This window comes from Diabrotica virgifera, chromosome 2 (genome assembly GCF_917563875.1).
Source record: "Diabrotica virgifera virgifera chromosome 2, PGI_DIABVI_V3a".
Lineage (NCBI taxonomy): Eukaryota > Metazoa > Arthropoda > Insecta > Coleoptera > Chrysomelidae > Diabrotica > Diabrotica virgifera.
Window position 1 is genome coordinate 66260664 of NC_065444.1, and position 27969 is coordinate 66288632.

A 27969-nucleotide genomic window follows, 5' to 3' on the forward strand; every position below is an offset into this window, starting at 1 on the left:
ATTTTATATGAAAATCGTAACAAGTTCAACTCCCTGTATAAATAAAAATAAGCAAAAGGGCAATGGTTTATTAATGCCATATTTTTTTACGTATTGTCAAAATTTTCAAGAAGGATTGATATTGCTATTTTTCTTTATATCAAATACAGGGTGAGTCAAAACGCAAGTACATTATTTTCTCAGTAATTTTAAATGGAATACCCTGTATTTTATATCACTATTGAAAAGTACCATTACCGTACTTTAATTTTTAGATAACATTCTCTATGTCTAAATTTATTACTTTTCGAGATATTTTCATTTTTCAATGGACCAGTAGCATGGCCACCCAAATCAAATCACCAGAATTTAATAAACTGGACTAATTTTTTTGGGGTTACGGTAATAATGAAGTTTATAAAATACCTCCAACAACAAGGGATGAGATAAAAAATAGAATACAAAGTCTATTTCGATGTGTTAATTTACAAATGCTTCGTAAAGTAAGTAGCTCTTTCAATGATCGTCTTTAGGCTTGCATAAATGTGTTAGGAGGTAATTTTGAACACCTTATGTAATTAAATATTAAAAATATTTTGTTAAATGTAGCTTCTAATTTTTTCAAAAATGTTTTTTTGCAAAATATATTACTGATAAATTATTTTTTGTTCTTTATTTGTTACATTGTTACATTTAAATACAAAAGTAGTGTTTAATTGTCTTCACAAAATTTTGTATTTTGTGTTTGTGTGTTTTTTGTAAAATTTATTAGTAATTTTCTTTCTTTATTTGTTACATTTACATAAAAAGTAGTTTTTAATTGTTTCAAAAATGTTGCATGTTGTGGTTGTGTTTTTTTTTTGTAAAATGTATTACTAATACATTATTTTTATTTCTTTATTGGCTACATTGTTACATTTATTACCGGATTGATAATCAGTAACCGTCAATTGTCAATTCAGTCATGGCTTACTTAAAATTTAGATAAATTTAGACACCTAAAATAATTTGCTCTGAAAAATGAAAATATCTCGAAAACTAATAAATTTGGACATAGGGAATGTTATATAAAAATTAAAGTACGGTAATGTTACTTTTGAATAATGATATAAAATACAGGGTGTTCCATTTAACATTACTGAGAAAATAATGTACTTGCGTTTTGACTCACCCTGTATTTGATATAAGGAAAATTAGCAATGTCGGTAATTCTTTAAAATTTTGACAATAAAGAAAAAAATACGGCATTAAGAAACCATTGCTGTTGTGCTTATTTTTATTTATACAGGGAGTTGAACTTGTGACGATTTTCATACAAAATTGGTTATAACTTTTAAATACCCTGTATAACATTTACCTTTATATTTTTATGATGGAGAAGTTAACAGGATTTCGAAAATAAAATAAAATATAGGGTGTTCCATTAAAAAAAAACATAAGTTTGGTCCGCCGCTGTGTTATCGAACACCCTGTAACATTCTAACTAATTTTGTAATGGGAAGCTCAAAGTTGGCTACAAGTTTTGTTATTAACTTTTGTTGCTATCTATTACTATAGCGGATCTATTGAGCTTTACCCCACTAATCAATCACCCTGTATATATTTTCAAAAAATTTTAATAGTTGGCATTGCCATACACAGTTCATCAAAGGTACTTTTACTTCTAGACTGATATATGAAATAGGACTCATCTAGATTTAAGAAGGAAAAATTGCTACTTTTTGTACAGCCCAAGTTTCAACGGCACCTCCTTGTTCTGCCTCGAACTTAGAGGAACGGGAAAAGGGTTAAAAGTGGCGTTAGGAGAACTAGGAGATCGATAAGGTGATTTAAGGGGCGATTTCAAAGGAGATAAAGGAGATAAAGGAGGTAAAGGAGATTTTAAAGTTGAGCTAGAACATGATACTAAATCTACGTTAAATGATTTGGTAATTGGGTTATTATCACATATACTTGCATCCTCTAGGTATGTCTTTAACGATTTGCCTTCTTCATCAGTGGTGAGGAAACTATAACAAGTGGTGGAAGGTTTCTGCCCTATAGGACTCGTCAAAGAATCGGAGGATTGTCCAAAATTTTGCGATGCCAAAGAGTTGTTATCAACCAGGTTTGCATCAAACCTATATTCGGAAAGGTTAAGCGCTTGATGAAGTTTATCTGGATCACTAGAACACCTACTGGCGGATAAAATACCGGAATCTGAATCTTCTGGAAAATTGTCAGATTTTTGTCTATTAAAATATGGTTTAAAGTCACCATTATTATCATTTTCATGGTCATTAGAAATGTGTAAATAACTTTTAAAGTCTATTTCTAACGGCTTTGCTTCCATAGGTGATAATTCTGGAAGTTTAAATTCATATCCTTCATTATTAGGAGAGGGATAATACGATTCTGGTTTTTCTTTTGAGTCTAGAATGATGTCAACATTAGAAGATTCTTTTGTAGTGTAATCTGTATCGCTCTCGTCGGTTTTAAAATCAATAAAATTATATTTATCTTCAGGAGGAAAACTAAAATCTTCCTCATCGTTTTTATGATTACTATCTTCATCGTACTTTTTATTTAAAGCTTGTTTGTTGGCGTTAAGAACAGAGCTAAGTTCCTCTCTCCAGTTAGACTTTTGTACTGGAACAATATCCAAATCATCAAAGGTAAATACATTTGGTTGATCAGCACTTGTCTGGTTCGCAGTTTCTTCATTGATAGTAAAAACTGGTGATTTTGATTGTGTTATGGACTCGATTTTATTAGCATCAGTGGGGACATTTGTACTAAGTTGCTCAAAGGTTTTGGATACCGGTTTCTTCAATATTAACTCATTATATTTTTCGTCCAAACTTTTACTTTTTTCGAGTATACTCGTATACTTTGACCCATATTCAGGAGATTTTAGTTCCTCCGGTTGTTTTACTGGACTGTTATATTCAATATCGATCTGTTTTTGCATTGCATCGCTATCAAATGGCTTATCAACTCCCGTTACTGCACTGCTTTCAATGAATGAATCGCTGTTATGTAAAGATGTTGCTAAGTCTTGCTCCATTGTCATTTCCATTGTTTCCAAAAGCGGAGGCGAGGGCGACGATCTAGACTGACACTGTAATATCCTATGGAGTATCAAGGAGTTTTCCTGGATTATTTGTAGTGCTCTTTCGCTGTTTCGTCTCGCGTAATCTACTTTTTCTTCCGTTACGTCATTTACTTTAAGGCGATCGTTTAGAAATTGCTCGAAATCAAAACTTTCCTCATCAGACTCAGATTTAAACATAATTAAGTTATCGTCAACGGCTAACGTGTCAGTCGGAATGGGGTTAGGTTTAGAAGGTGAACTGTGTGTTCCTACGTCTACAGTGGCACTTATATTGTCATTTTTCATAAGATTGGTATCACTATCATTAGGTAGGTTATCGAATTGACCTTTTTCTTCTTCTTCATCGGAAGTATCTCCGCCTTCATCACACAACTCTGTATCGCTCGAACTAGAGCTGGAGCTTTGTTTGGGGGCGTCCTTCCAATGTAAAGTACTAGGCGCTACTTGCCTAGCTGGAGGAATGGCACCTTTTGGCGGGCCTATCCTCTTCGCAGGGATCAAAGCACTTTTACCTAGTAATAAATGGTTCATGGTTACGGGAGGTGCAGCAGGAGGCTGCCTGGATATAGCTGCACTGAATATAATATGTGCCTGTCTTTGTCTCTGTTTTAACTTAGCATATTGCTGTTTTAGACCGCTGATATCTAAGGCAATACTCTGTTTCGGATACAGCTTTAATTGCTTATCAACAACTTGGGGTAGATTGGTTCCCCACGGGTTTATGTTGTACATATAGTGTTCCCTGAGTGTTGCTAGTTCCGTTAGAGGTCCGATGGCGACAACTGCCTTTATTAAGACGTTTCCATCTACGAGCTCGGATTCTAATAGCTCCCTGGTTAGCACCCCCATCATACAATAAAATTCGTCGGCACTTCTAACACTGAGGATTCTTTCGGCCAGGACCTGCCATATTGCCAAAGCTGTTCGCAGTAGTACTTCGTTTCCTTCCAGAAGGATTAGGTCCCAGACTCGAAGAACTGTGGGTTGGGGCAAGCAATTACAAAACAGTGTGAGGAACCTACAAATAAAAAAGAAAAAATTATTAATGTTTTTAAATATAGGAAATAATTTTGTATTATTATATTAACAAATGATTTAATTCAAAGTTGAAATTTTATGAGAAGAATTAAACAAGTAGGGCTAAACAAGTCGAGTAAAATGGTCCCTTTGGGTAAAATAGCCTATTTTTATATAACCTATAAAAACACATGTGATATTGCTAATTCTGTGCTCACAAAAATTGTATTTTTAAGCGGTTTTAATTAAAGTAAGTAGATTTTTTTAATGTAGTTTAAAATAGTTATTTAAGAAACAGTTCGTCAAGTATGCTTTTTGCGAACGCACGCGATTTTTAGAGCACGAGCGACAGCAGCGCGAGTGCTATACATCGCGTAAGTTCGCAAAAAGTACTTCACGCACAGTTTCATACAATATTTTATCTACGATAAATAAGTAAAAAGCTGCAGGTCTACCTCACTGGAATACATTTATATTCTACAATTTTTAGAACTTCGACATTTAAAAATTCTAACTTCTTTCAAACCACAAAACTGTCAAAACTTTTGTCGTAATTTATTGCTGATAATGTCATCACCATGACAATGCGAAAGTTAAGGATATTTGATTATATGAAAGTGTGCCAAAAACAGTGCTAAAAAGTAAATCCCATTTAAAATACATTGTTACTTCAGGCACACTTTAAACCCTTAGATAAATACCTTTAACTACTCTATCTCATATTATGTATAAGTTTTTAGTTTGTGAAAACTGTCATTATAGATAGCAGTGCGTGAAGAATTTAAAGTGTGCGTGAAGTAACAATGTATTTTAAATGGGATTTACTTTTTCGCATTGTTTTTTGGCACACTTTCATATATTCAAATATCCTTAACATTCGCGTTGTCATGGTGATGACGTGTGAGCAATAAATTACGACAAAAGTTTTGACAGTTTTGTGGTTTGAAAGAAGTTAGAATTTTTAAATGTCGAAGTTTTAAAAATTGTAGAATAGAAATAAATTCCAGTGACGAAGAGTTACAGTTTTTTTATTTGTTTATCGTAGATAAAATATTGTATGGAACTGTGCGTGAAGTACTTTTTGCGAACTTACGCGATGTATAGCACTCGCTCCCTGTCGCTCGTGCTCTAAACATCGCGTGCGTTCGCAAAAAATATACTTCACGAATTGTTTCATAAATAACTATCTTTCTGTTTATTTCATAGTATCTGTTGCAAATTCTCTAAATATTAGAAGTCACATGTAAATTAGTTTTGATATTTGATCAGATTTTGAGGTAAAATAGTACCTCCACGTTGAGGCAAAATGATTCCGGAGCACACAAAAAGGTCCAATTAAAGAAAAAAATTGTTGAACATATAACCTAAATTATAGACAGAAAAAAATTCAACCCAATAAACTTGCTAATTAGAAAAATTAAGGGATATGATGTAGTCTGGGTTTATTGTTTTTATGTCTTTTGGTTGGTGATTCATTGGAAGTCCCCCTAAGGCAAGCCCCCCTCCAAGCAAATGTCTAGATTCGCATTCCCCACCGGTCCGGGGGGTTCACGATTTTACACTTGCTAAATAAAGTTTGGAGTTATACAGGAAAATTTTTCATAACAATCAAATCCAGATATATCATATCTCTACAAATAATGGTTAGAACTTCTGTCCAGAAGACGAGAATATAGAAATGGGATTCAATGTGACTTGCTTTGGAATATATTTCTAATGGCATGCATGTTAAAAGAGCTGCTACTGCTACGCTTTATAATATGCCCATGAGAACTTTAAAAAGAACGGCTAAAAATCAAAATGTATATATTGATAAGTGAACTAAAAGTAGACTACTTTATTTATAAGTATATAAGGAAGATGTAAGATAATTATCAGCACCTTCTTTAAGGCAAAAGCTATTCGAAAGGACTTGGTAGATTTACTACAACATTGTCCAAAAAATTTGATATTTATTAAAGAAGTCGGTTTTAGAGATCGAAAGCTCGTCTCCCCTCAGGTCTTCTTTGGTCTTCCTCTCCTACTCCTTCCAGGAATCTGAACTTCAGCTATTCTTCGTATCGGGTGATTAACGTCTCGACGTTGAACATGACCAAACCATCTTAACCTATGCTCTCTCATTTTGGCATCAATTGGTGCCACACCTAGACTTCCCCTAATATACTCATTTCTAATTTTATCCTTCTTTGTCACTCCACTCATTCACCTTAAGCATTCTCATTTCGCCACATGCATTCGTTGTTCCTCTTTCTTTTTCGCTGCCCAACATTCAGTTCCGTGCATCATAGCCGGTCTTATGGCTGTTTTATAGAATTTTCCCTTCAGCTTCATTGGAATTTTTCTGTCACACAACACACCACTCGCTTCTTTCCACTTCATCCATCCAGTCCTAATTCTACTGCATGCATCTCCATCTATTTCTCCATTACTCTGTAATACCGATCATAGGTACTTAAAACTATTGCTTTTCACAATCATTTCACCATCCAAAGGTAAGATTTTATTTGTAGTAACTCCATCTTTAAATGAACATTCCAAATACTCTGTTTTTGTCCTACTAAGTTTTAAACCTTTTTCCTCCAGAGCTTGTCTCCACTGTTCCAGATTTTGTTCTAAGTCTCTTTCACTATTTCCTATTAACACTACATCATCAGCATACATTAGGCACCATGGAATACTACCCTGTAGTTTCGCTGTTATCTGGTCCAAAAACTAATGAAAATAAATAAGGACTAAGCACCGAGCCTTGGTGCAAAACCTACTTTCACCTGAAATTTATCAGTCTCTCCCACACCTGTTCTAACACTAGTCGTTACTCCCTCATACATATCTCTCACAATCTTTACATATTCGCCAGGGACTCCTTTCTTATTGAGTGCCCACCACAGAATCTCTCGAGGAACTCTATCATATGCTTTCTCAAGATCAATGAATACCATATGAGCGTTGGTCTCTTTATTCCTGTATTTTTCCATCAGTTGCCTTACAATGAAAATTGCATCTGTTGTTGATCTGCCCTGCATAAAGCCAAATTGATTATCGGATATATCGGTTTCTTCACGTATCCGTCTATCAATTACTCTCTCCCATATTTTCATGGTGTGGCTAAGTAGTTTTATAGCCCTGTAGTTTGTGCATTGTTGTATGTCTCCCTTGTTTTTGTAGACAGGTACTAATATACTGCTTCTCCATTCGTCTGGCATTTGTCCAACTTCCATAGTTCTATTAAATAAACCTGCTAGCCAAGTTATTCCTGTCTCTCCCAATGCTCTCCATACTTCCCCAGGAATATCATCTGGTCCGATTGCTTTTCCTTTCTTTCTTATTTTATAACTTAATACAAACCTGGAAAAAGACGTAACCCTGTATAACATAGTTATCTTATTTGGAAAATGGTATCGAAGAGCTACCACACTTAATGGACTTAGTGGATTTGAAACAACAGACCTATATCGCTTTAATCCTAACATATTCATGGATTGGAAATTTACACCATCGTGTACAACAGGTCGACCTATAGTGGAAAATGAAACTGTTGTTACCATCCATCAAAAAAGAACTTCTCCACAAAGAGATACTTCGTCGGTTTCAAGTATTCTACCTATAAGAAAAAGAAAAATTCGCAATACATCTTCACAAGACGAGTCGTCGGAGGAATGAGAAGCAAGTGGACATTCTTCAGATGATATCAGCTTTTTTGGAAATAGGGGGATGGAGAGATTATAGGAAAATAAAACTTTATTTAGTGCAGCTTGAAATAATCAGAAAGGTGTTGCTTCAAACCATACAGTTGAAATTACAAGCTCTGCGGTTGGTAATTCAGTACCAATTTCCAAAGTTAGCACTTAAGAATATAGTACTGGAGGATACTTTTGTAACTATATTTATATCTCCACTACCTTAGGCACCTCCTCAGTTATGGAGTTCAAGCTTCGCAAGGATCCACTGTTTTCAACTCCACACCAAATTATCTTTTGATCTAAGAAAAACAAATAAAAAATAAAGCTAACTTTACAGCCAGCTAGAAAAGCAGTAAGCAGAAAGGTGTTAAAAAAACAAAGAATATAAGAGATTTGATGATGATGCAGATATCGCAGCCAAAGGAGGTTTGGATTAAGAATAATTTGTGCAATATATGGTGTCATTTATTGTGTGCGTATATTGTATATTTGCGACTTTTGTAAATAGAAATGCTTTATTACTTTTTCTGTACAAACTGATCATAGTGAACCATGGTGTAAAATGGTGCCTTAGGCCCAGAAACAGACGAACTAATTTGCAGCGCTACTCTGTTGCGCCACAAAGTAGCTTCCGATGATTAGCCGTAAATTTTTATGTAAATTAAACGTTCTATTCCATACGAGCGACAGTGGCCAGCCAGTCGTCTGTTTCTGGACTTAGATTAGAGCTTTTCAAAAATAATGTTTCTTTTAAAAGCAGAATATATTTTTTTTTCAAAAAATTATGTTCTGCTATACCCCTCTTATTGTTTGATTAAGCTGTACTCGTTTCCTTTTTTTTACTATTTTTAGCCCAAAAAAATGTTACAGAAGCCATTTTGCCCCACTCTCCGTATTTCCGTTCCCTTTTAGCCATTGGGGATGGCAACTTCCCCTTCCAGTTCGTCCTGCGTGGAATCCTACAAAGCTCCCTGTCTCAAATAGGAACGGAAGAAGAAGGGGTATTTAGGTTACTTACTATTTACCTTCTTATATAGTATTTTTGTATTTTTCATTCAATAACATGAACATGAACCAATGGCCCTTAGAGAACAGATCTTATGACAAATTTTTTATGTTTAGAAAGTTTCTAAAATGCTTCTGATAGAATCAACTCAAACAAATAAAAAGACGGGCTTTTAGATATTTGTACTCAACAATTCTTGCTTTTAAACTTTTGTTTGTCTGCAAACGACTTTGGCAGTTGTTTCTATTATGTCGATTAAAAAGTGGCCCAATGGATTTGAGAACGAAATTGCGAATCCTGAACTTTATCCCTTTTATTCGGACCTAATCGTTAATCCACTCATGTGTAGGGGCATTTCGACTTTATAATCTTCGTTTGTGTTTAATTAATGTAACATTTAGCTAACGAGCATCAGAGAATAGGCAATTTCACGATTGAACAAATTTGAATTTATTTTTAATACATAATTTGCCCTACCAGTCTAATAGAATAATACATTCAATACCAATATTTAAATTATGTTAAATCTAGGATTATTTTAAATATTACATTCAATTAATTATACAAATATAAACTTTCTATGCGATAGCATAGCAGAACACAAAAGGGCTTTTAATAATAGAAAAACTGATGCTATGTACGCACCTCACATTCTAGATCATAATAATTTTTTTAATGAACAGTATTAAATTCTTCATATTTAAAATAAAGGCCTTAAGCTATCTTTACTAGAACCTTTATTAGAAATATCAAGAATCGAAGAAAAAATTTATCAGAAACATCAATCTACACGTAAATAAGACGATAGAATTATAGCTATTTAGGGACAAACATTTATGAAACAAACGATTGTACCAAAGAAATCAGAGTTAGAATATACTGCGAGGCATAAAGTTAGGGATATAGAAATTTATGCTTATTTTCATAGTTAATTTTTTCGTAAACAGGTTAAGGGATTCCACTAATACTGCAGTCACTGAAGGTTTTCACCTCCGATTTCGTTGAACCTCCATCGATTTTCATGAAAATTGGTGAATAGTTAGAGGATATCTCAAGGAACAAAGGTGACATGATGCCAACTTGCGCTTTTACCCTGGGGGGTGGATGCCACCCCTTCTCGGGGATGAAAATTATTTCATTAAAAATAATACCACAAGTCGATAGAGGGACAAATTCTGTGCAAAATTTGTTATATAAAGTTATTAATATAAATCAATACTTTTTGATTAATTAAGGATCGAAGATTTTATTTTTTCGTAAAAAATGCATGTTTTAAAGCTGTTATTTACGTATAACTCAAAAACTATAAGCTTTTGCAAAAAAGTTATTATTACTAAAATTAAAGACAATAAAAAATTGAATACAATTCCTATTTAAAGAACTACACTAATGTTAATTCAAAGTGAGTTATGGGTAATTGAAGGTATATTTTTTTCGACGAGTACGCAAATCTAAGTATTCAAGCTTAAATAACGGGAAAACGATGCAGCTTATAAAATATACCTGCTAAGCACTTGTCAAAGTACTTCTAAATACCTATCAAATTAACTCCAGAAGAAGTTAATAGCATCAAAATTAAGCAAGTTATGACAAAAATAAGAGAACCCTTTCGAATTTTTTTGGAAAAAGTGGAAAATAAAACATACGCCATTTCCACAAATATTAAAATTTATAGAAATCCTTACAAGAATTTCTTTATATTATCATAAGTAATGATTTCAAAAATTTGGACCGATTTAGAATACATGTTTTTGAATTAAAAAAATATATAACTTAAAAAAATCAGAATATTTCAAATTATCATAATTTATATTTTCTTTTAATAATAAATCCAAAAATACTCAATATAAAAAATGACATATAACCAAATTTTAGTTTTTTCTGTATCAAATATTTTACCTTTTTTACTATTTCTCTAAGGTACAAAATAACCGAGATAGAAACGTTTAAAGCTTAAATTTTGATGCGAGAACCATGTAACCGGGGACATTTAACCTTTTATTTTTAAAGAAGTAAGTGGTACAAAAGATTAAATTTAACGTGGTTTAAAAGCCTTTAGTTTTAGCTTTCAAAAGGTTTTTACGTGAATCTGATATCTCAAAATTAACGGAGTTATTAAAAAAAAAACAATAACATGTTTGGAAAAACTTTTAAAGGATAAATTTTGAAAAATTTTTGGAGCATAAATTTTAATGCTATCAACTTGTTCGGGGGCTCATTTGATAGATATTTTTAAATATTTTTACAAATGTTTAATAAGTTTATGTTATAAAATGCATCATTTTTCCGTTATTTAAGCTTGAATACTTAGATTTGGGTAGTCGCAGAAAGAAATATACATTCAATTACCTACAACTCACTTTTAGTTAAAACTCAAGGGTTTTTCTGGTAGATAATTTGTTTCATTTTTTATTAGCTTCAATTTTGGTAATAATAACTTTTTTGTAAAACATATAGTTTTTGAGTTATTTATAAAAAATCGGTTAAAAACATGCATTTTTCTCACGAAAAATTAAAATCTTTTTTCTTTAATAACTCAAAAGATCTTGATTATTTTAATAACTTTATATAACAAATTTTGCTTAAAGTTAGTTCCTCTATCGAATTATGGGGTTATTTTTAATAAAATAATTTTCACCCCCGAGAAGGGATGGCATCCACCCCCAGGGTAAAAGCGCAAGTTGGCACCATGTCATCTTTGTACCTTGAGATATCCTCTAACCACTCACCAATTTTCATGCAAATCGATGAAGGTTCAACGAAATCGGAGGTAATAGCTCATATCCACCTTCAGTGACTACACTATAAATTTCTTTTTTTATTTTAGATTTTTCTTTAGTATTTACACAGTTATGCAAAGGTTTACTCAAACTTCTTTTTTGTACTTATATCAGGTGAAAGGAAAGAAATATTTTTCTTATGTCAAGTTTGAGACATCCTGTAGGGACTAGGGAGGGCAAGGTACAAATATGTGTATACATCGGATTCGTATTGTAGTGTTATATTTTGTGAACGTTTTTTTTGAATGTCCCTGATATCTTTAGAAACAAAGAAAATAGACGGTTCTGTAGTTTAACATGTGTTTTAACCGATACAAAAGTTTGAGACGCCCTGTAGGGAGGAAAAGGTACAAAGGATGGTATACATCAATATTATGTTATAGTCTCATATTTTGTGTACAATTTTGTTTTAATTTCTCTGATACCTTAAATAACAAAGAAACTAGACGGTTTTACTCTTTACTACGTGTTTAATGAACAGAGTGTTCAAAGAAAAAAATCTGTGTAATGTATGTACCTCTCGCTATTTAAAGAGCCTCCACTTAGGGGCCGTCCATTAATCACGTGATGTTTTTTTTGGCATTTTTTATCCCACCACCACCTTGGTGATACATGGTGAGGCTTAAGGCTAACCACCCCTCCACCCCTATATCACGTGTATTTTTTAGTATCTACAAAAAATCTATTTTTAGGTATTTATAAAATACACGTATCTATAAGTATCATCTAATTTTATTATAAAAAATTAAAACTACTGAAGAATTAAAACTGACCTAGCAACCCTGTTTACCCATGTATTCAGTGCCAAAACAACAGAATAACTGACAAGAATACCAATTCATCAGATAATAGGTATAATACATCATTTACAGACTAAAACCATGGGCCTGCTCCTCATTTCACGTAAAAACGATAAAATGCAAAAAAGCCTAATGGTTGCCTCGGAAGTAAGGACGGACAAAATGGAAAAAGACAACGGCATAGAAAAAGGATGATGAATTTTGGAACTATCAATAGGGCTTTTCATCGATTGTCATTTGCTTCGAGCTTCTGTCAGATGTTGTATAATCTGTCTATAATATTAATATACACAGATTATACTAAATATGACAGAAGCTCGAAACAAATGACTGTGAATGAAAAGCCCTATACGCAAGGTTGCAGAGGAAAACTAACAGAAATAGTACAAGAAATTGATAAACACAAGTTAGAAATAGTGTCACTAACTGAAACAAAGAAGAAAGGAAGCGGTATCGAAATAATTGGCAGTTACCTTCATCTTTACAGTGGCGTCACAAAAGATAAACATTTAAGTAGAGGTGTATCGGTATTAATTAGAAAGACATTAAAGAATAAAATAACAGATTGGGATGCAATAAATGAAAATATCATACTAGTAAACATAAACATCTTGCATCATAAACTCACTGTTTTTGTGTCAAATGATAGTGTCGTCAGTGAAAAAGAAATATTCTTTCAAACGTTACATCAAGAGATATCGAAAATTGGTGACACTAGAGAAATAATTATATTAGGAGACATCAATAGTCGAACGGGAAAAATGGAAAACAACAACATAATAGGACCTTTTGGTGAATAAATAGTCAACGACAATGGCGAAAGACTTATAGACTTATGCGACCAACTTCAGTTAAGAATTAACAACGGCTATTTTAACCACAAAGAGGTACATACGTATATATGGACACAGCCGACAAGAAATTTAAGATCAATAATTGACTACGCAATACTAAAACAACAAACCTTATTGAAAGTTGAAGATATACGAGTATGCAGAGGAATATGTAACATATCAGATCATCATTTCCTAAGAGCTAAAATATTCTTCCCGATAAGACACACAATAACGAAGACGAAAACAATCCCGGATGCAGACAAAAATACATCAAATATAACAGACGAGAAATATAACTTAGAGAGCCTATTACATGAAAGTGTTAAATATCTCTATCAAACGAGACTCGACAATTACATACTAAGCCCGAATAATCTAACAACAGAAGAGGTTTATAATAATATAGTATACAGCATAAAAGCAGCTGCAAAGGAAGCCCTTGGTATCAGAGAAATTAGAAAAAGTAACAAATACTGGTGGAATTCAGAGACAGAGAGACTAGTCAAGGAAAAAAGATACTATACCAAAAATGGCTTAACACAAAAAATAAAGAAGACTACAACAGATATAGAGAAAAGAAAAGAGAATCAAGACATAAAATCATTCAAAGTAAGAGAGAGACCTGGGATCGAAAGTGCCAAGAAATCGAAGCACACATAGGAGGACGAAAATGCAGTGAATCATGGAAATTTCTGAACAAGATCAAGAATAACGAAACACGCAACGACAAACTACAATTAATACCAACAGATAAATGGGTTCAACATTATAAGGACTTATTAACTGAACAAAGGCCCGAATACTCACAACCAACAGAGATGGAAATACAAATTGTAGGGGAAGAAATAAACATAAGCAGTGTAGCAGTTAAAAATGCAATTAAACAACTAAAAAATGAAAGATCTCCTGGTCCAGGTGGAATCAATGCCGAACTACTGAAAAATGGAACTAAAAAACTTTTCGAATCTCTGGCATATGTATTTACAAAGTACATCAATGGCGAAAATGTACCCAGTGACTGGAAAATAGCTTATATATCATCGATTCATAAAAAGGGCAATAAACTAAAATGTAGCAATTATCGCGGAATATCAGTAACAAATACAATAAGCAGAGTATACACAAAAATTTTAAGAGAACTGATTGAACAAGAATACTCAGGATACAAAGAAGAGCAATGCGGGTTTAGAGCTGGAAGGTCCTGTACGGATAATGTATTTTCGTTAAAACAAATCATCGAAAAAAAATTAGAACGGAATAGGCCAATACACCTAGTTTTTATAGATTTACAAAAAGCATATGACAATATACCGATACCGAAATTATGGGAAGTACTGCAAAACTCCAACATTAACTTTACTCTCGTAAAAGCTGTCCAAAATTTATACAGTGACATGAAATCTGCAGTAAAATTAGGAAACAAAATAACAGATTTGTTTACAGTCAACAAAGGTCTACAACAAGGATGTTGCATATCACCGAGTCTGTTTAAGATTTATATCGCCAAAGCCCTTGCAATATGGAAAAGCAAATGCAGTGGAATGGGCATCCAAATCGACGACAACACCTGTCTGTACACCCTTCAGTTTGCAGACGATCAGATAATATGTGCAAACGATAAAGAAGATTTGGAATATATGACTCGCAAATTAAAGGAAGAATACGAAAAATGGAGATTGCAGATGAATGTAGAAAAAACACAATATTTATGCCTAGGTGAGGATTCAACTGATATGATATTGGACAATAATCAGAAAATAACTACAGTATTTCTCATGATCATTTTTCAGTGCGTAACAAATGATAGGAAAAAGGGTAAGTCCGTGATAATACACATTTATGACATTTATTCTAACATGACGTTTTAGTTAAATCTGACATTTGTCACATTTTATTTTCAATTTGGAATAAAAACAAATCAAAAGTGTTTCTTGCATTTATAAAATGGTATTTTCTTTGATTTGTATAGTCTTATAAATTATACAGATTATATTTGTAATATTATTATCTAATTAAAAAAAAATTATTTTTTTATTATGGCGCCATCTATCGACAACTAGAATAACTAGAATAAATGTTATAAAAATGTCACCGACGAAATGTAATCACCGACGTGCCTTTTTTCTGTCACATACAATTTAATTCGTTAGAAAGAAATCGAAAAACTGTGACGCACTGAAAGATGATCATGAGAAATACTGTAGTTGTGATAAATATAAGTATTTGGGCATTAATTTCAACAAGGAAGGTACTGACGATGCAGAAATTAAGAGCAGAATAAATAAAGCAAGAACGATAATTAAATCATTGAACGGAGTTTGTGGAGTACCGAGATAGGGAATCAAAGAAAAATGCGAATATACAACACCATGATTAAGAGCACATTGGTATACGGATCCGAAACATGGAGAATAAAGGAACACCTAAAACGAAAAATAGAAGCTACTGAGATGGACGCCCTAAGAAGAGCAAGTAAGACATCGAGATTGGACCGGGTTAGAAACGAGGAAGTAAAGCGAAGAGTGAATTTACAGGAAACGGTTGTAGAATGCATTGAGAAGAAACAATTAACGTGGTACGGACATGTTCAGAGAATGGGGGAGGAAAGACTGCCAAAGAAAATTATGAAATGGATACCCACAGGAAACAGAAAAAGAGGTAGGCCAAGAACGACATGGATACAAGGAGTAAGACGATCAATGAGTGTACGAGGATTAGAAGATGAAAACTGCAATGATAGAAGATATTGGCAACAAGGCATCGGACAACGTCGGAGGACGTTTTGAACCCGAATTTATATACATACAGACTAAAACCTCATAAATAAAATGGGAGACGGCGACAGGGTCAGTATTCCTACTGGAAACACATGGTAAGAAACGAAATACTTCGCAAGTGTTCCTTCTTATCTTAAGAATTTAAGATAATTTACCATGAAGGGTAGGTATCCCATGTGGCTTTTAACATTAACATCCAATATAAATAAAACTATTTATAGAAATTTGGGTGAAAGGAACGAAAATTAATGTGTTGTTGTATTGCAGAATATTATGAATGAAAAATTAATTTTTTTTATCAGTAACACCAATGCCGCTTTCGATTTTTGAACACGTGTGATGAAACAATAAATACACATGATGTATCACTACACCCTCCTCCCCCTTGTGATGTTTCGTGATTTTTTATGGACCCCACCCCCCTTTCGAGCCTCACGTGATTAATGGACAGTCCTTTAGACACCAAATCCATACTTACTTTCAAGGAAATTCCACCCCAAAACATGACGTAACCTCTATTAAACAATCTTGTCTCTCTTATGTTGCGCTGTGTATACAGCTTACCTGGTCGTCAAATAATTCTTATAGGTGTCGATAAGAACTGTGTACGTTATGTGCCTTTATGTTTTTACAGGTTTGTTAACTGTTATTTTTTATTGTTAATCTAGTTCTGTTTCAGTTGAAACACATGTTAAAGAGTAAACATTCTATTTTCCACCTATTTCCTTTGTTTCTAAAGATATCAGGCACGTTCAAAAAACAAAATGTTTACAAAGCATAAAACTACAATACGATTCTGATGTATACTCACATTTGTACCTCATCCTCCCTACAGGGTGTTTCAAACTTAACATAAGAAAAATATTTGTTTTCTTCCACCCGGTATAAGTACAAAAATGAAGTTTTAGTAAATATTTGCACAAATACATACTAAAGAAAACTTTAAAATAGTAAAAAAAAATAGCGGAATCCGTTAATCTGTTGATCACTAACAAATCAAATTAGCGGAATCACGAACAAATCAAATTATGAAAATGAGCAAAATTTTCTATATCCCTAACTTACGCCTTGCAGTGTAAAAAAAGGCTAGAAGTGCATTCAATAATATGAAACAAATATTCTGTAGTAGAGACCTCAGCATAAATCTTAAGAAAAGAGTACCTACTAAAGTGTTCAGAACTTCAGTGAACAGAAAATGTATTTTCCGCTTCTTTGTATGGTGTGGAGACATGGACTCTTAATAAACAATGTCTCAATAGATTGGAAGCATTTGAAACGTGGACATATCGAAGAATGCCAAAAATCTGGAGAGACAGAATAACCAATGAAGAAGTATTAAGAAGAATAGAAAACAGCAGGGAGATACTGGATTCCATTAAAATAAGAAAACTACAGTATTTGGGTCATATAACACGTGGTGACAGATATGAACTCCTAAAATTTATAATGCAGGAAAAGATTCAAGGAAGACGCATCATAGGAAGAAGAAACATGTTCTGGCTGAGAAACCTCAGATAATGGTTTGGATGCAGCTCAACTGAACTCTTTCGGGGTGTAGTGTCAAAAGTTAGAATAACAATGATGATTGCCAGCCTTCGTCGCGGAGATGGCACGTAAAGAAGAAGAATTAGAATCTATGGAAAATAATAAATTAAAAAATGTAGCTATAATTTTGAACGACCAACATGAGACAAACAGCTGCCCAGTCCTCAAACTAGTTCAGTTACAGACTTTAAAGTGCAGACAAATAAACTTACGTGCATAGAAATCGGCCCACTTAAAAATTTGGTCATATTTGATGTCTCATATTTCCTAAACGTGGTGGCCGATTTAAGTGATTTTTTGAACATGTTATATCCTGATCCTTTAGCAATACCACTGTAACAGTATTGTTGCAAAACAGGTAAGTTTTCATTGTATACCAGGTGTACCAATCAAACTGTGTTTTTTTTTTCTCAAAGTTCGCATCAACCTGTGGAATATTCTAGCATTTATAAAATACTGAAATTAAAACCCAACTATAGCCTCAGGTTTTCTTAACATACTGTTTTTTGATTAATTCATTTATGTTGGATAATAAAAAAGTTAGGTACTTTAACAACTAGACATGTTTTTCATCAATACACGGTGTGTCTAAATAAGTGTGACAAACTTTAAGGGGTAATTCTGCACGAAAAAATAATGACAGTTGGCTTTATAAACGTATGACCGCAAATGTTTCGTGTCCGAGATACGGGATGTTGAATATTTTTTACAAACTTACAATTTCTTTATTGCTTTAAAACCGGTTGAGATATGCCAATGAAATTTGGTGGGTTTTAAGACGTAGTTATTGCATATTTTTTGACATACAATTACGCGTACGTGTAATATGACCGATCATACTACCCGTATGTACGCTAATGGTGAATATAAAATTCTTAATTTTATGTAAAAAAATCCGCAATAACTATCTCTTAGAACCTACCAAATTTCATTTTCATATCTCAACTGGTTTTAAAGCAATGAATAAATCGTCAGTTTGTAAGAAAAAATTGAACATACCGTATCTCTGAAACGAAACATTTGCGGACATACGTTCGTAAAGCCAACTGCCATTATTTTTTCATGCAGAATTACCCCTTAAAGTTTGTCGCACTTATTTAGAAACACCGTGTATCGATGAAGAACATGTCTAGTTGATAAAGTACCTAACTTTTTTATTATTCAACATAAACGAATGCATAAAAAAAAATGTTAAGAAAACCTAAGGCTATAGTTGGGTTTTAATTTTAGTATTTATAAATGCTAGAATATTCCACAGGGTGATGATAACTTTAAAACACAGTTTGATTGGTACACCCGGTATACAATGAAGATTTACCTGTTTTGCAACAATAATCTTACAATGGTATTGCTAAAGAACCAGGCTATACGCTGTGAGCTCGTCCCTAGAGGGGATATTTATAAATTCGCGAGCGCCAGTAGTGACAAGTCTGTAAACGTTTACCGGAAATTTGACATAAATGTCAAAGTGATTAATTTAAAATTAAAATGAAAAACATTAATTATAAAAAATATTAATTGGTCAAAGCTGTGGTATATATTTTTACCTTAAATATACTTACGTTTTAAATACTGAATTTACGTTTTTTTAATATTTTAATGTTCGGTAATATATAACTATAAATTAATCTAATAATCTTAGCGCCATCCACACGATAATTGTGAAAGTATCCGAAGTAAGAAATTAATATTTTATCAATAGAACGTCAAAATGATTAGCAAGATCTTAAAAAAATCTATTACAAAATCACTTAAATCGGCCAACAGGTTTAAGAAATATGTGGGCCGATTTCTATGCACGTAAGTTTAGTAAAACACTTGAGAAAGACACTCTACCAAAACAGCTTTATAATTTATAATTTATAATTAATTTTGTGGAATTATTAAAAACAAAAGTTTTTCAGTGTTTTATTGTCAGATAAAATGAATTTCCATCAAGTAAGGGTCGAATCCATCAATTATTAATTTATTCGTTTATTGCGTCTTGGCTTTTAAAATATTTTTCGTTGTTATTGTTTATTTGGATGTGTTTGACGTGTTGAGTCGATTAGTTAAGAGCTTATAATATCGATAACACGAAGTCAATCAACTGATAACCGTGCAGAGCTTTATGGATGCAAAAATCAATTTGTTGTCTAGACGGCCTTGCAGCTTAAATGGAAAAAACTTTGATTGAAAACGCCTATCAGAAAACATTGACATTTCGTAAATTATCTAAATTATCCATCATATGTCATGTGTTTATTGATTTGTGATAAAATCAGATAAAACTGAATTCTCTTTGTAGTTTAGGACTGTTATAAATATAAATTCCAATGCATTTACAGTAGGAAAAATGAAAGAATACCCATGAACGAACATATAAAACACGCTGTATTTTCCTGTCACCGTGTCACACAAAAATTTGGCCAGCGCAAATACATGTAATAATTATTGCTACATGTACTTGCACTGGACAATTTTCTTTGTGACACGGTGACAGGAAAATACAGAGTGTTTTATATGTTCGTTCATGGGTATTCTTTCATTTTTCCGACTGTATATAATGTTATAGACGAAGCAACGAAGCACTAAAAAGCCCAAAACCTAGTAGTTTTGTGCAGTAAGATGAACTTTTTGCATTCGATTCGAGAGAGTGTCAGGCAAATTTGTGCCAAATTGATCTCTGGCAAAAATTTTTGTGCATAAGAAAATGCATTTTCAAAGTGCATCTCGAAGAGATGGAAAATGAAAAATTTAGAACACAGGAAATATTGAAGGAAATGAGTTCAATTTTTATACTTGCGGGTTTTGGAGGTCACTGAATACGAATTTCATTACGGTGATGGTCTCCGAGGTACCTGGTGCCCAGGGTGAAACTCATCGCCTAGAACGACTGAATAATTCGCGAAATGAAAATTGGATCGAAAAACTGCAAAATATGTGTTCAATATTTTCCAAAAATCTATCGAATGACATTAAATACGACCCCCCACTCCACCCCCTGGACGTGGGATGGGGATAACCTTAAAATCTTAAATGGAAACCCTACGTGATACATAGCGCTATAATCGGAAAAAACGATTTATTGTGATACTATAGGTAAATTATAGAAACGGTTTAATATCTCGAGAAATGCCCTTCCAAATAAAAAACCAAAAAATACGTGTTTAATATTTTTTTTTTCTACAACCGTGTTAAAAATGCAATTTTTAGCACTCCATATGAGCGTTAAAAATGCTACTTTAAGGCACTAGTGCTTTAAAATATTTTTAAGGCACTGCATTGACCAGGCAATTTTGATGTAATGTCAAAAAAATATAAAAATGGAATGTCAGTCAAGTTCAAGTAAAAGTTTTTGTAGATATTGTCCTGTAATTACGTTTGTAGAAAAAATATTGTATGATATGCGTGTTAAAAAGTACATTTTTAAGGCACTCATGTGAATTGCAGAACTCGCTATCGCTCATTCTGCAAACTTTCACATGCGTGCCTTAAATGTGTACTGTTAACACTTATATCATAAATAACTATTAAGAACCTATCGAATAACATAAAAAAACTGCCCTTCACTTCACCCCCTGGAGGTAGGGTGGGGGGTAACTTTAAAATCTTAAATATGAGCCCCTATTTTTTATTGCAGATTTGGATTCCTTACGTAAAAATAAGTAACTTTTGTTCGAGACATTTTTTAAAATTATGAATAGATGGCGCTATAATCGGAAAAACACTATTTATTAGCGCCATCTGTCAACAATTCTAAAAAATGTTTCGAATAAACGTTACTTAATTTTTCATAAGGAATCAAAATCTGAGATAACATATGGGGATTCCTGTTTGATTTTAAAGTTACCCCTCACCCCACTTCCAGGGGGCGGAGTGAAGGGTCGTGTTTGATGGTATTCGATAGATTCTTGAAAAATATTAAACACGTATTTTTGGATTTTTTATTTGGAAGTGTATTTCTCGAGATATTAGACCATTTCCATCCATTTACAATTCGAAAAAATGTTTCGAATAAAGTTGCGTATTTTTAAGCAATCCAAATCTGCAATAACAAATGGGGGTTTCCATTTAAGGTTTTAAGGTTACCCCCTCCCCACCCCCAGGGGGTGGAGTGGAGGGGTCGTGTTTAGTGCCATTCGATAGATTTTTGAAAAATATTGAACACGTATTTTTCAGTTTTTCGGTCCAATTTTCATTTCGCGAATTATTCGATCGTCCCGAGAATTATTCGATCGTCCCAGGCGACGAGTTCCACCCTGGGCACCAGGTATCTCGGAGATCATCGTCGTAATGAAATTCGTGTTCAGTGATCTCCAAGGTTCCTTCTAAATTTTTCATTCTTCACCTCTTCGAGATGCACTTTGAAAATGCATTTTCTCATGCACAAAAATTTTTGCTGGAGATCAATTTAGTTCACAAAATTGCATGTACTCTTGCGATCTCCAGGACACCAATTAATTTTGCTCAGTTTTCTCTCTGAAGCATTTTTTTTTGACATTTCTTTCCTAATTTGGCCTCTGATTTTTTATGAGCTAATTTATCGTTGTCTCCCTGAGAAACTTAAAAATTGTTGGCATTTTTTGACTTTTCTTCAAAATCCTATACTGTTTCTTCGTCCAACTAGTATGGTGTGTTCTTGTGCCTTTTTTGCAAAAGCCTCTTTTGCTAATTTATGGATTCATAATTTGATCTGTTCATAGTATTTTTCAAAGATGTTGAAAAAATCTCCATTTTTGAGTTTGCTGTTCAGTCTAGACTTGTTGGTGTATTAGTTGCACACTTTCTTGGTAAATTTGGCTTTGTAAATTGTAACCCTTCAGTTTTTGATATCCTTTCCTTTTTCACTTCCGTTTCACCTGTGCGACGTCTTTTTTCTAGAAATTCTATCCTAAATACGGTATAATGGCCACTGCCGGAAGTTTATCTTTTAATCACTATAATATGTTGGAATTTTGCCTTATTTTCCGCTACATTATGTTTTAATCAGAGATATAAAGTACCAAACACCCGTGTTGAGCACGGGTGTTTGGTAAAACTATTTTTACTAAAATATTATATTTGTTAAAATTATTTTACCAAACACCCCCCCCCCCACTTGCAAAAATCAAAAAACAAATAGCCCTGATTTATGAGCTCTCATATTCCGCAAACTAAAAATTTTGAGGTCGTTTCACTGAGCAGGAATTTAATACTTTAATACTGGGGGGGGCTGAGTACTTAAAAATAGGAATATTGAATCGGTTTTTGCGGCAGAATTACGAGCTATTTATGAGCTCTTGAAATTATATAGTTTCGATTTTTGAGCTCATCCACTGCACCCCTAATCAACCCTTTAATTGATTTAACTTAAGAGAAAAATGCTGAGAAAACTTAAAATATATCGTATCGCGGACACAATTCCTATAGCTTCTATACTCTAAAAATAAACTATTAAATCACGTGCATTTCGATTATTGAGCTACAACCCCTTCGCAAGAAAATCACCCTATCTTCCCGGCTTAAGAGAAAGTTGTACTTAAAATGCATTAAACTAATTATTTGGCGACTACATATCATTTAATAATTTATAAGCTTCCAAATAACGCTCATTTAGATCAGTAAATTGCAATTTATTTTGTATAGTGCAGTCACTGAAGGTAACAATCAACGATTACCTTCAATTTCGGTGAACCTTCATCGATTTTCACGAAAATTGGTCAGTGGTTAGAGGATACGTCAAGAAACAAAGGTGACATGGTACCACCTTGCGCCTTTACCCTGAAGGTGGATACCGCCCCTTCTCGGGGGTGAAAATTATTTTATAAAAAATAACTGCACAAATCAATAAAATAGCAAATTAAAAGCAAAATTTATTATATAAAGTTAATAAAATAAGTCAATACTTTTTAAGTTATTAAAGATCAAATATTTTAATTATTCGTGAAAAAAATGCATGTTATGAAGCGGTTTTTCGTAAATCACTGTAAGTTTTTACAATAAAGTTAATAGTAGTTTAATTCGTAGAGCTCATATTCTAAGAATAAACTCTTAAATCACGCGCCTTTCGATTATAGAGCTACAACCCCTTCGCAAGAAAACCATCAGATAGTCCCGGCTTAAGAGAGAGTTGTACTTAAAATAATTTAAATTAATTATTTGGCGACTACATATCGTTTAATAATTTATGAGCTTGCAAAATATACGCATCTCAATTATTGAATTGTTGCCATTTTCTTTCTATAGTGCAGTCACTGAAGGTAAAAATCAACTATGACCTTCGATTTCGGTAAATCTCCATTTATTTTCACGAATTGACAATAAGAACTTGGGGTTTTAACCTGGGGTATATGTCACCCCTTCTCGGGGGTGAAAATTACTTTATTAAAAATAACCCCACAAATCGAGAGAGGGACAAATTGTAAGCAAAATTTTTTAAATAATGTGATTAAAATAAATCAATACTTTTTGAGTTATTAAAGAACAAATATTTTAATTTTTGTGAAAGAAAATACATGCTTTAAACCGATTTTTCATAAATAACTCAAAAACTGTAAGTTTCTACAAAACAATTTTTATCACTAAAATTGAAGATAATAAAAATATAATAAATTGCTTACTTGAAACACCCTTTAATGTTAATTTAAAATAAGTTATTGGTATTTAAATTTATATTTTTTTCTCCGACTGTTCAAATCTAAGGATTAAAGCTTAAATAACGGGAGAGAGATGCATTTTATTACACTTAGGTACTAAATACTTGTCAAAGTACTTAGAAATACCTATCAAAAATAAGCTCCAGAAAAAGTTGATGGCATCAAAATCCGCTCACCAATTTTCGTGAAAATGAATGGAGATTTACCGAAATCGAAGATATAGCTGATTTTGACCTTCAGTGACTGCACTATAGAAAGAAAAGGGCAATTAAATAATTGAGATGCGTATATTTTGCGAGCTCATAAATTATTAAACTATATCTAGTCGCCAAATAATTAATTTAAATTATTTTAAGTACTCTCTGTTAAGCCGGGAATATTGGACGGTTTTCTTGCGGAGGGGTTGTAGCTCAATAATCGAAAGGCACGTGATTTAAGAATTTATTCTTAGAATATAAGCTATACGAATTAAACTACTATTAACTTTTTTGTAAAAACTTACAGTTTTTCAGTAATTTACGAAAACCGCTTCAAAACATGCATTTTTTTCACGAATAATTAAAATTTTTAATGTTTAATAACTTAAAAAGTATTGACTTATTTTAATAACTTGTTATAATTTGTTCCTTTATAGATTTGTGCAGTTATTTTTATAAAATAATTTTCACCCCCGAGAAGGGGCGGTATCCACCCTCAGGGTAAAGGCGCAAGGTGGTACTATGTTACCTTTGCTTCTTGAGGTATCCTCTAACCACTTACCAATTTTCGTGAAAATTGATGAAGGTTCACCGAAATTGAAGGTAATCGTTGATTTTTTACTTTCAGTGACTGCACTATACAAAATAAATTGCAATTTACTGATTTAGATGCGCGTAACTTGGAAGCTTATAAATTATTAAATGATATGTAGCCGCCAAATAATTAATTGAATGCATTTTAAGTACAACTTTCTCTTAAGCCGGGAAGATAGGGTGGTTTTCTTGCGAAGGGGTTGTAGCTCAATAATCGAAATGCACGTGATTTAATAGTTTATTCTTAGAGTATATACGCTATAGGAATTATATCCGCAATACGATATATTTTAAGTTTTCTCAGCATTTTTCTCTTAAGTTAAATTAATTAAAGGGTTGTTTGGGGGTGAAGGGGATGAGCTCAAAAATCGAAACTATATAATTTCAAGAGCTCATAAATAGCTCGTAATTCTGCCGCAAAAACCGATTCAATATTCCTATTTTTAAGTGGGGGGGGGGCTGACTCAGCCCCCCACTAAAGTATTAAATTCCTGCTCAGTGGAACGAGCTCAAAATTTTTAATTTGCGGAATATGAGAGCTCATAAATAGCTCATAAATCAGGGCTATTTGTTTTTTAATTCTTGCAAGTGGGGGGGGGGGGCAGCTCAACACGGGTGTACCAAACATAGAAATAAGAAGAAGAACAGGAGTTACAGATTCAGTTAAAAGAATAGCCATGGTTAAATGGGGTCTACCCCAAAATCCCGACAGCCACAATCCCGACGGCTAAAATACCGACACGCCAGAATCCCGACAGGCCAAAATCCCAACAGGCCAGAATCCCGACAGGTTTGAAAAGTTTCTTTTTAACATATAATTCCAATTATTTCTTGTTTTTCTATGGCCATCTGTTTTTTATGTTTTGTTACTAAACAAAAGTACAATTACCATTTAATATGAACTAATTTTCTTAATAAAATTTCTAACATGGGTATATGACTTACGTTGAGCCCGCGAGTCTTTACCCGTGCGTCATTAATACCTGGCGAGATAAAACACATACTTTTAACTAGCATCATTCTCTTCCACGAGATATATTTCTTGTCAGTAAACGCTGCATTATTGATGATGGAGTAGATACTGCCCCCACTACAGTATTTTAAACAAATATCCGTCTACAAAATTATCTAACTTCTCTCCTGAAATTCGAAGTAGATGTGCATCTATGTATGTACTCTTGTAAGTGGGTACAAGCTCTTAGGTAATATACGACAGAAATTTCTATTAGAGTATAAAGTACATAATGGAATTTACTTATGTAAAAGATAGCTAAAGCAGAAATCAGCAGAGTTGCAAAAAGAGACTTTAAATGTTCGATGTGTCTTTCCTCTTTGCAATACTCGTACATTTCAGTCTGACTGATCAGTAGCGGGACATATCTGAATACTACTTTGCTTGATATGGGATAATTTAGAGGTTAAATTTAATGCAAACAGCTACATAGCATTTTGTGTTAAATTATGAAAATTTCATAATTTCGTAAATTGTGATCTTGATTTTGCTCTATTGAACTCAGACTCAGGATAACCAGTCTATTTAACCTACAAAAATTAATCACTACAAGGATTGTTATACTAATACTTAACAAATCTTATTTAACATAAACTCTCAACAGATTTTTATAATATACAGGCTACCCAGAATTTCACATAATAAACAAAGACCTCCTCAGATAATTTTAAGACAATTTAACCCAATTATTCACCTAGTCCTAAAATGCTTCCTATGAGAGCTATTGAAGATTGCGCCTTGTAACTAGTTTTGTTTAAATACCTCCTATTTCTTTTAATTACCTTTTATTTAGAAAACGAAAAACTGGTACGCTCAGTTATTTTCCAAAGATGATTTTATCAATTGCGAATTTTTAATACCGGTCATAGGCGTCCGTTTTAGGTAGGTAAAAACAGTTATTTTATTTCATTTTCTGTCTTTAATTTTTAAGCATTTTTAATAATAGGTTATTTAACTGTGAGGTATTCTAGTACGAAAAGCTACTCTTGCTTCGATAGGGCACACCGGTTTTTAGAAAAATCGATTTGAAAATTTTTCGTTTTTAGCCCAGGAAATGAACGGGAAATACGGCGATACCGTGTAATTTTCAGGGGCAACTCCGAATTGCATGAAAAATTGGATTTAGGTTTTATTTACCCGCCACTTCAAAGTTGAATTTATGCCGTGGGTTGCTTTTACTTGGGGGTGACAGTCAGCCCTTCTCGGGGGTGAAAAAACATATGTTCAAGATAGGCCCGGAAATGGATAAATTGACTTATTATAAGCAACTTTTGTTCTATAAAGTTTTTTATTTAAGTCAATACTTTTCGAGTTATTTGCGATCGAAAACGTTTATTTTTCGACAAAAAAACTACCGTATGTTTTCTGGCAGTTTTTCGCAAATAACTTAAAACGTAAATATTTTATCGAAAATTATATTTTTGGCAAAAATATAGCTTAGAAATAAACGAAAAGAGTTGTGTATTCATGATGTCTATAGATCCAGCAAAACCAAATTTGTAGCTCCTAAAAAATACGTGTTTATTCGTCCAATTCCAAATCGAATATTTCATCGTAAACTAACCAAAAAATGAAGCACTTTTAGGAAAAAACCCCATTTAAACTTTTTTAAAGTGTTTTAAAGTGTAAAAAGCTTTATTTTAATTGTTTATAAAAGTTTTTAGCATTAAAAGTAAGCGAGTTACGCTAAAATTAAAGTTGGTCTAATTTTTTTTTGAAAAAAAAAAATATGAAAATCTCCCCGTATTTAGCTCCCCAAATTAAATTAATCGTTACTGCGTTACAAACAATTTACTTTACTTATCTATTTTTTATATGCTCTGTCAGTTTTACCGGTTTATAGTGCTTATTATTGAAAGGGTTATAGTTGAAAAGGCTTGAACGAGTCACTAATCACGAGTGTATGCAAAATTTGAACAGCCATATCTTAACCAATTTTTGTTTTACGGAAAACAAAATGAAACTAGCATATTTATAAAAGAAAAACCTACAATTTTCTACTCCTTAAGGTTTTTCGTATCACTAGTACTTTTTA

At 33.0% G+C, this 27969-nt stretch overlaps 1 protein-coding gene across 1 annotated transcript in view; it reads right to left on the minus strand.

Moving 5' to 3' along the window:
- Window positions 1-274: 274 nt before the first annotated feature.
- LOC114329923 (uncharacterized) overlaps window positions 275-27969 on the minus strand; it is a 135979-nt gene continuing 108284 nt past the window's right edge. The window contains exon 4 of the mRNA XM_028279202.2: window positions 275-4091. Coding sequence (XP_028135003.2) covers window positions 1694-4091 — 2398 coding nt within the window. The 3' untranslated portion in view covers window positions 275-1693. The remainder of the gene's footprint in view (window positions 4092-27969) is intronic.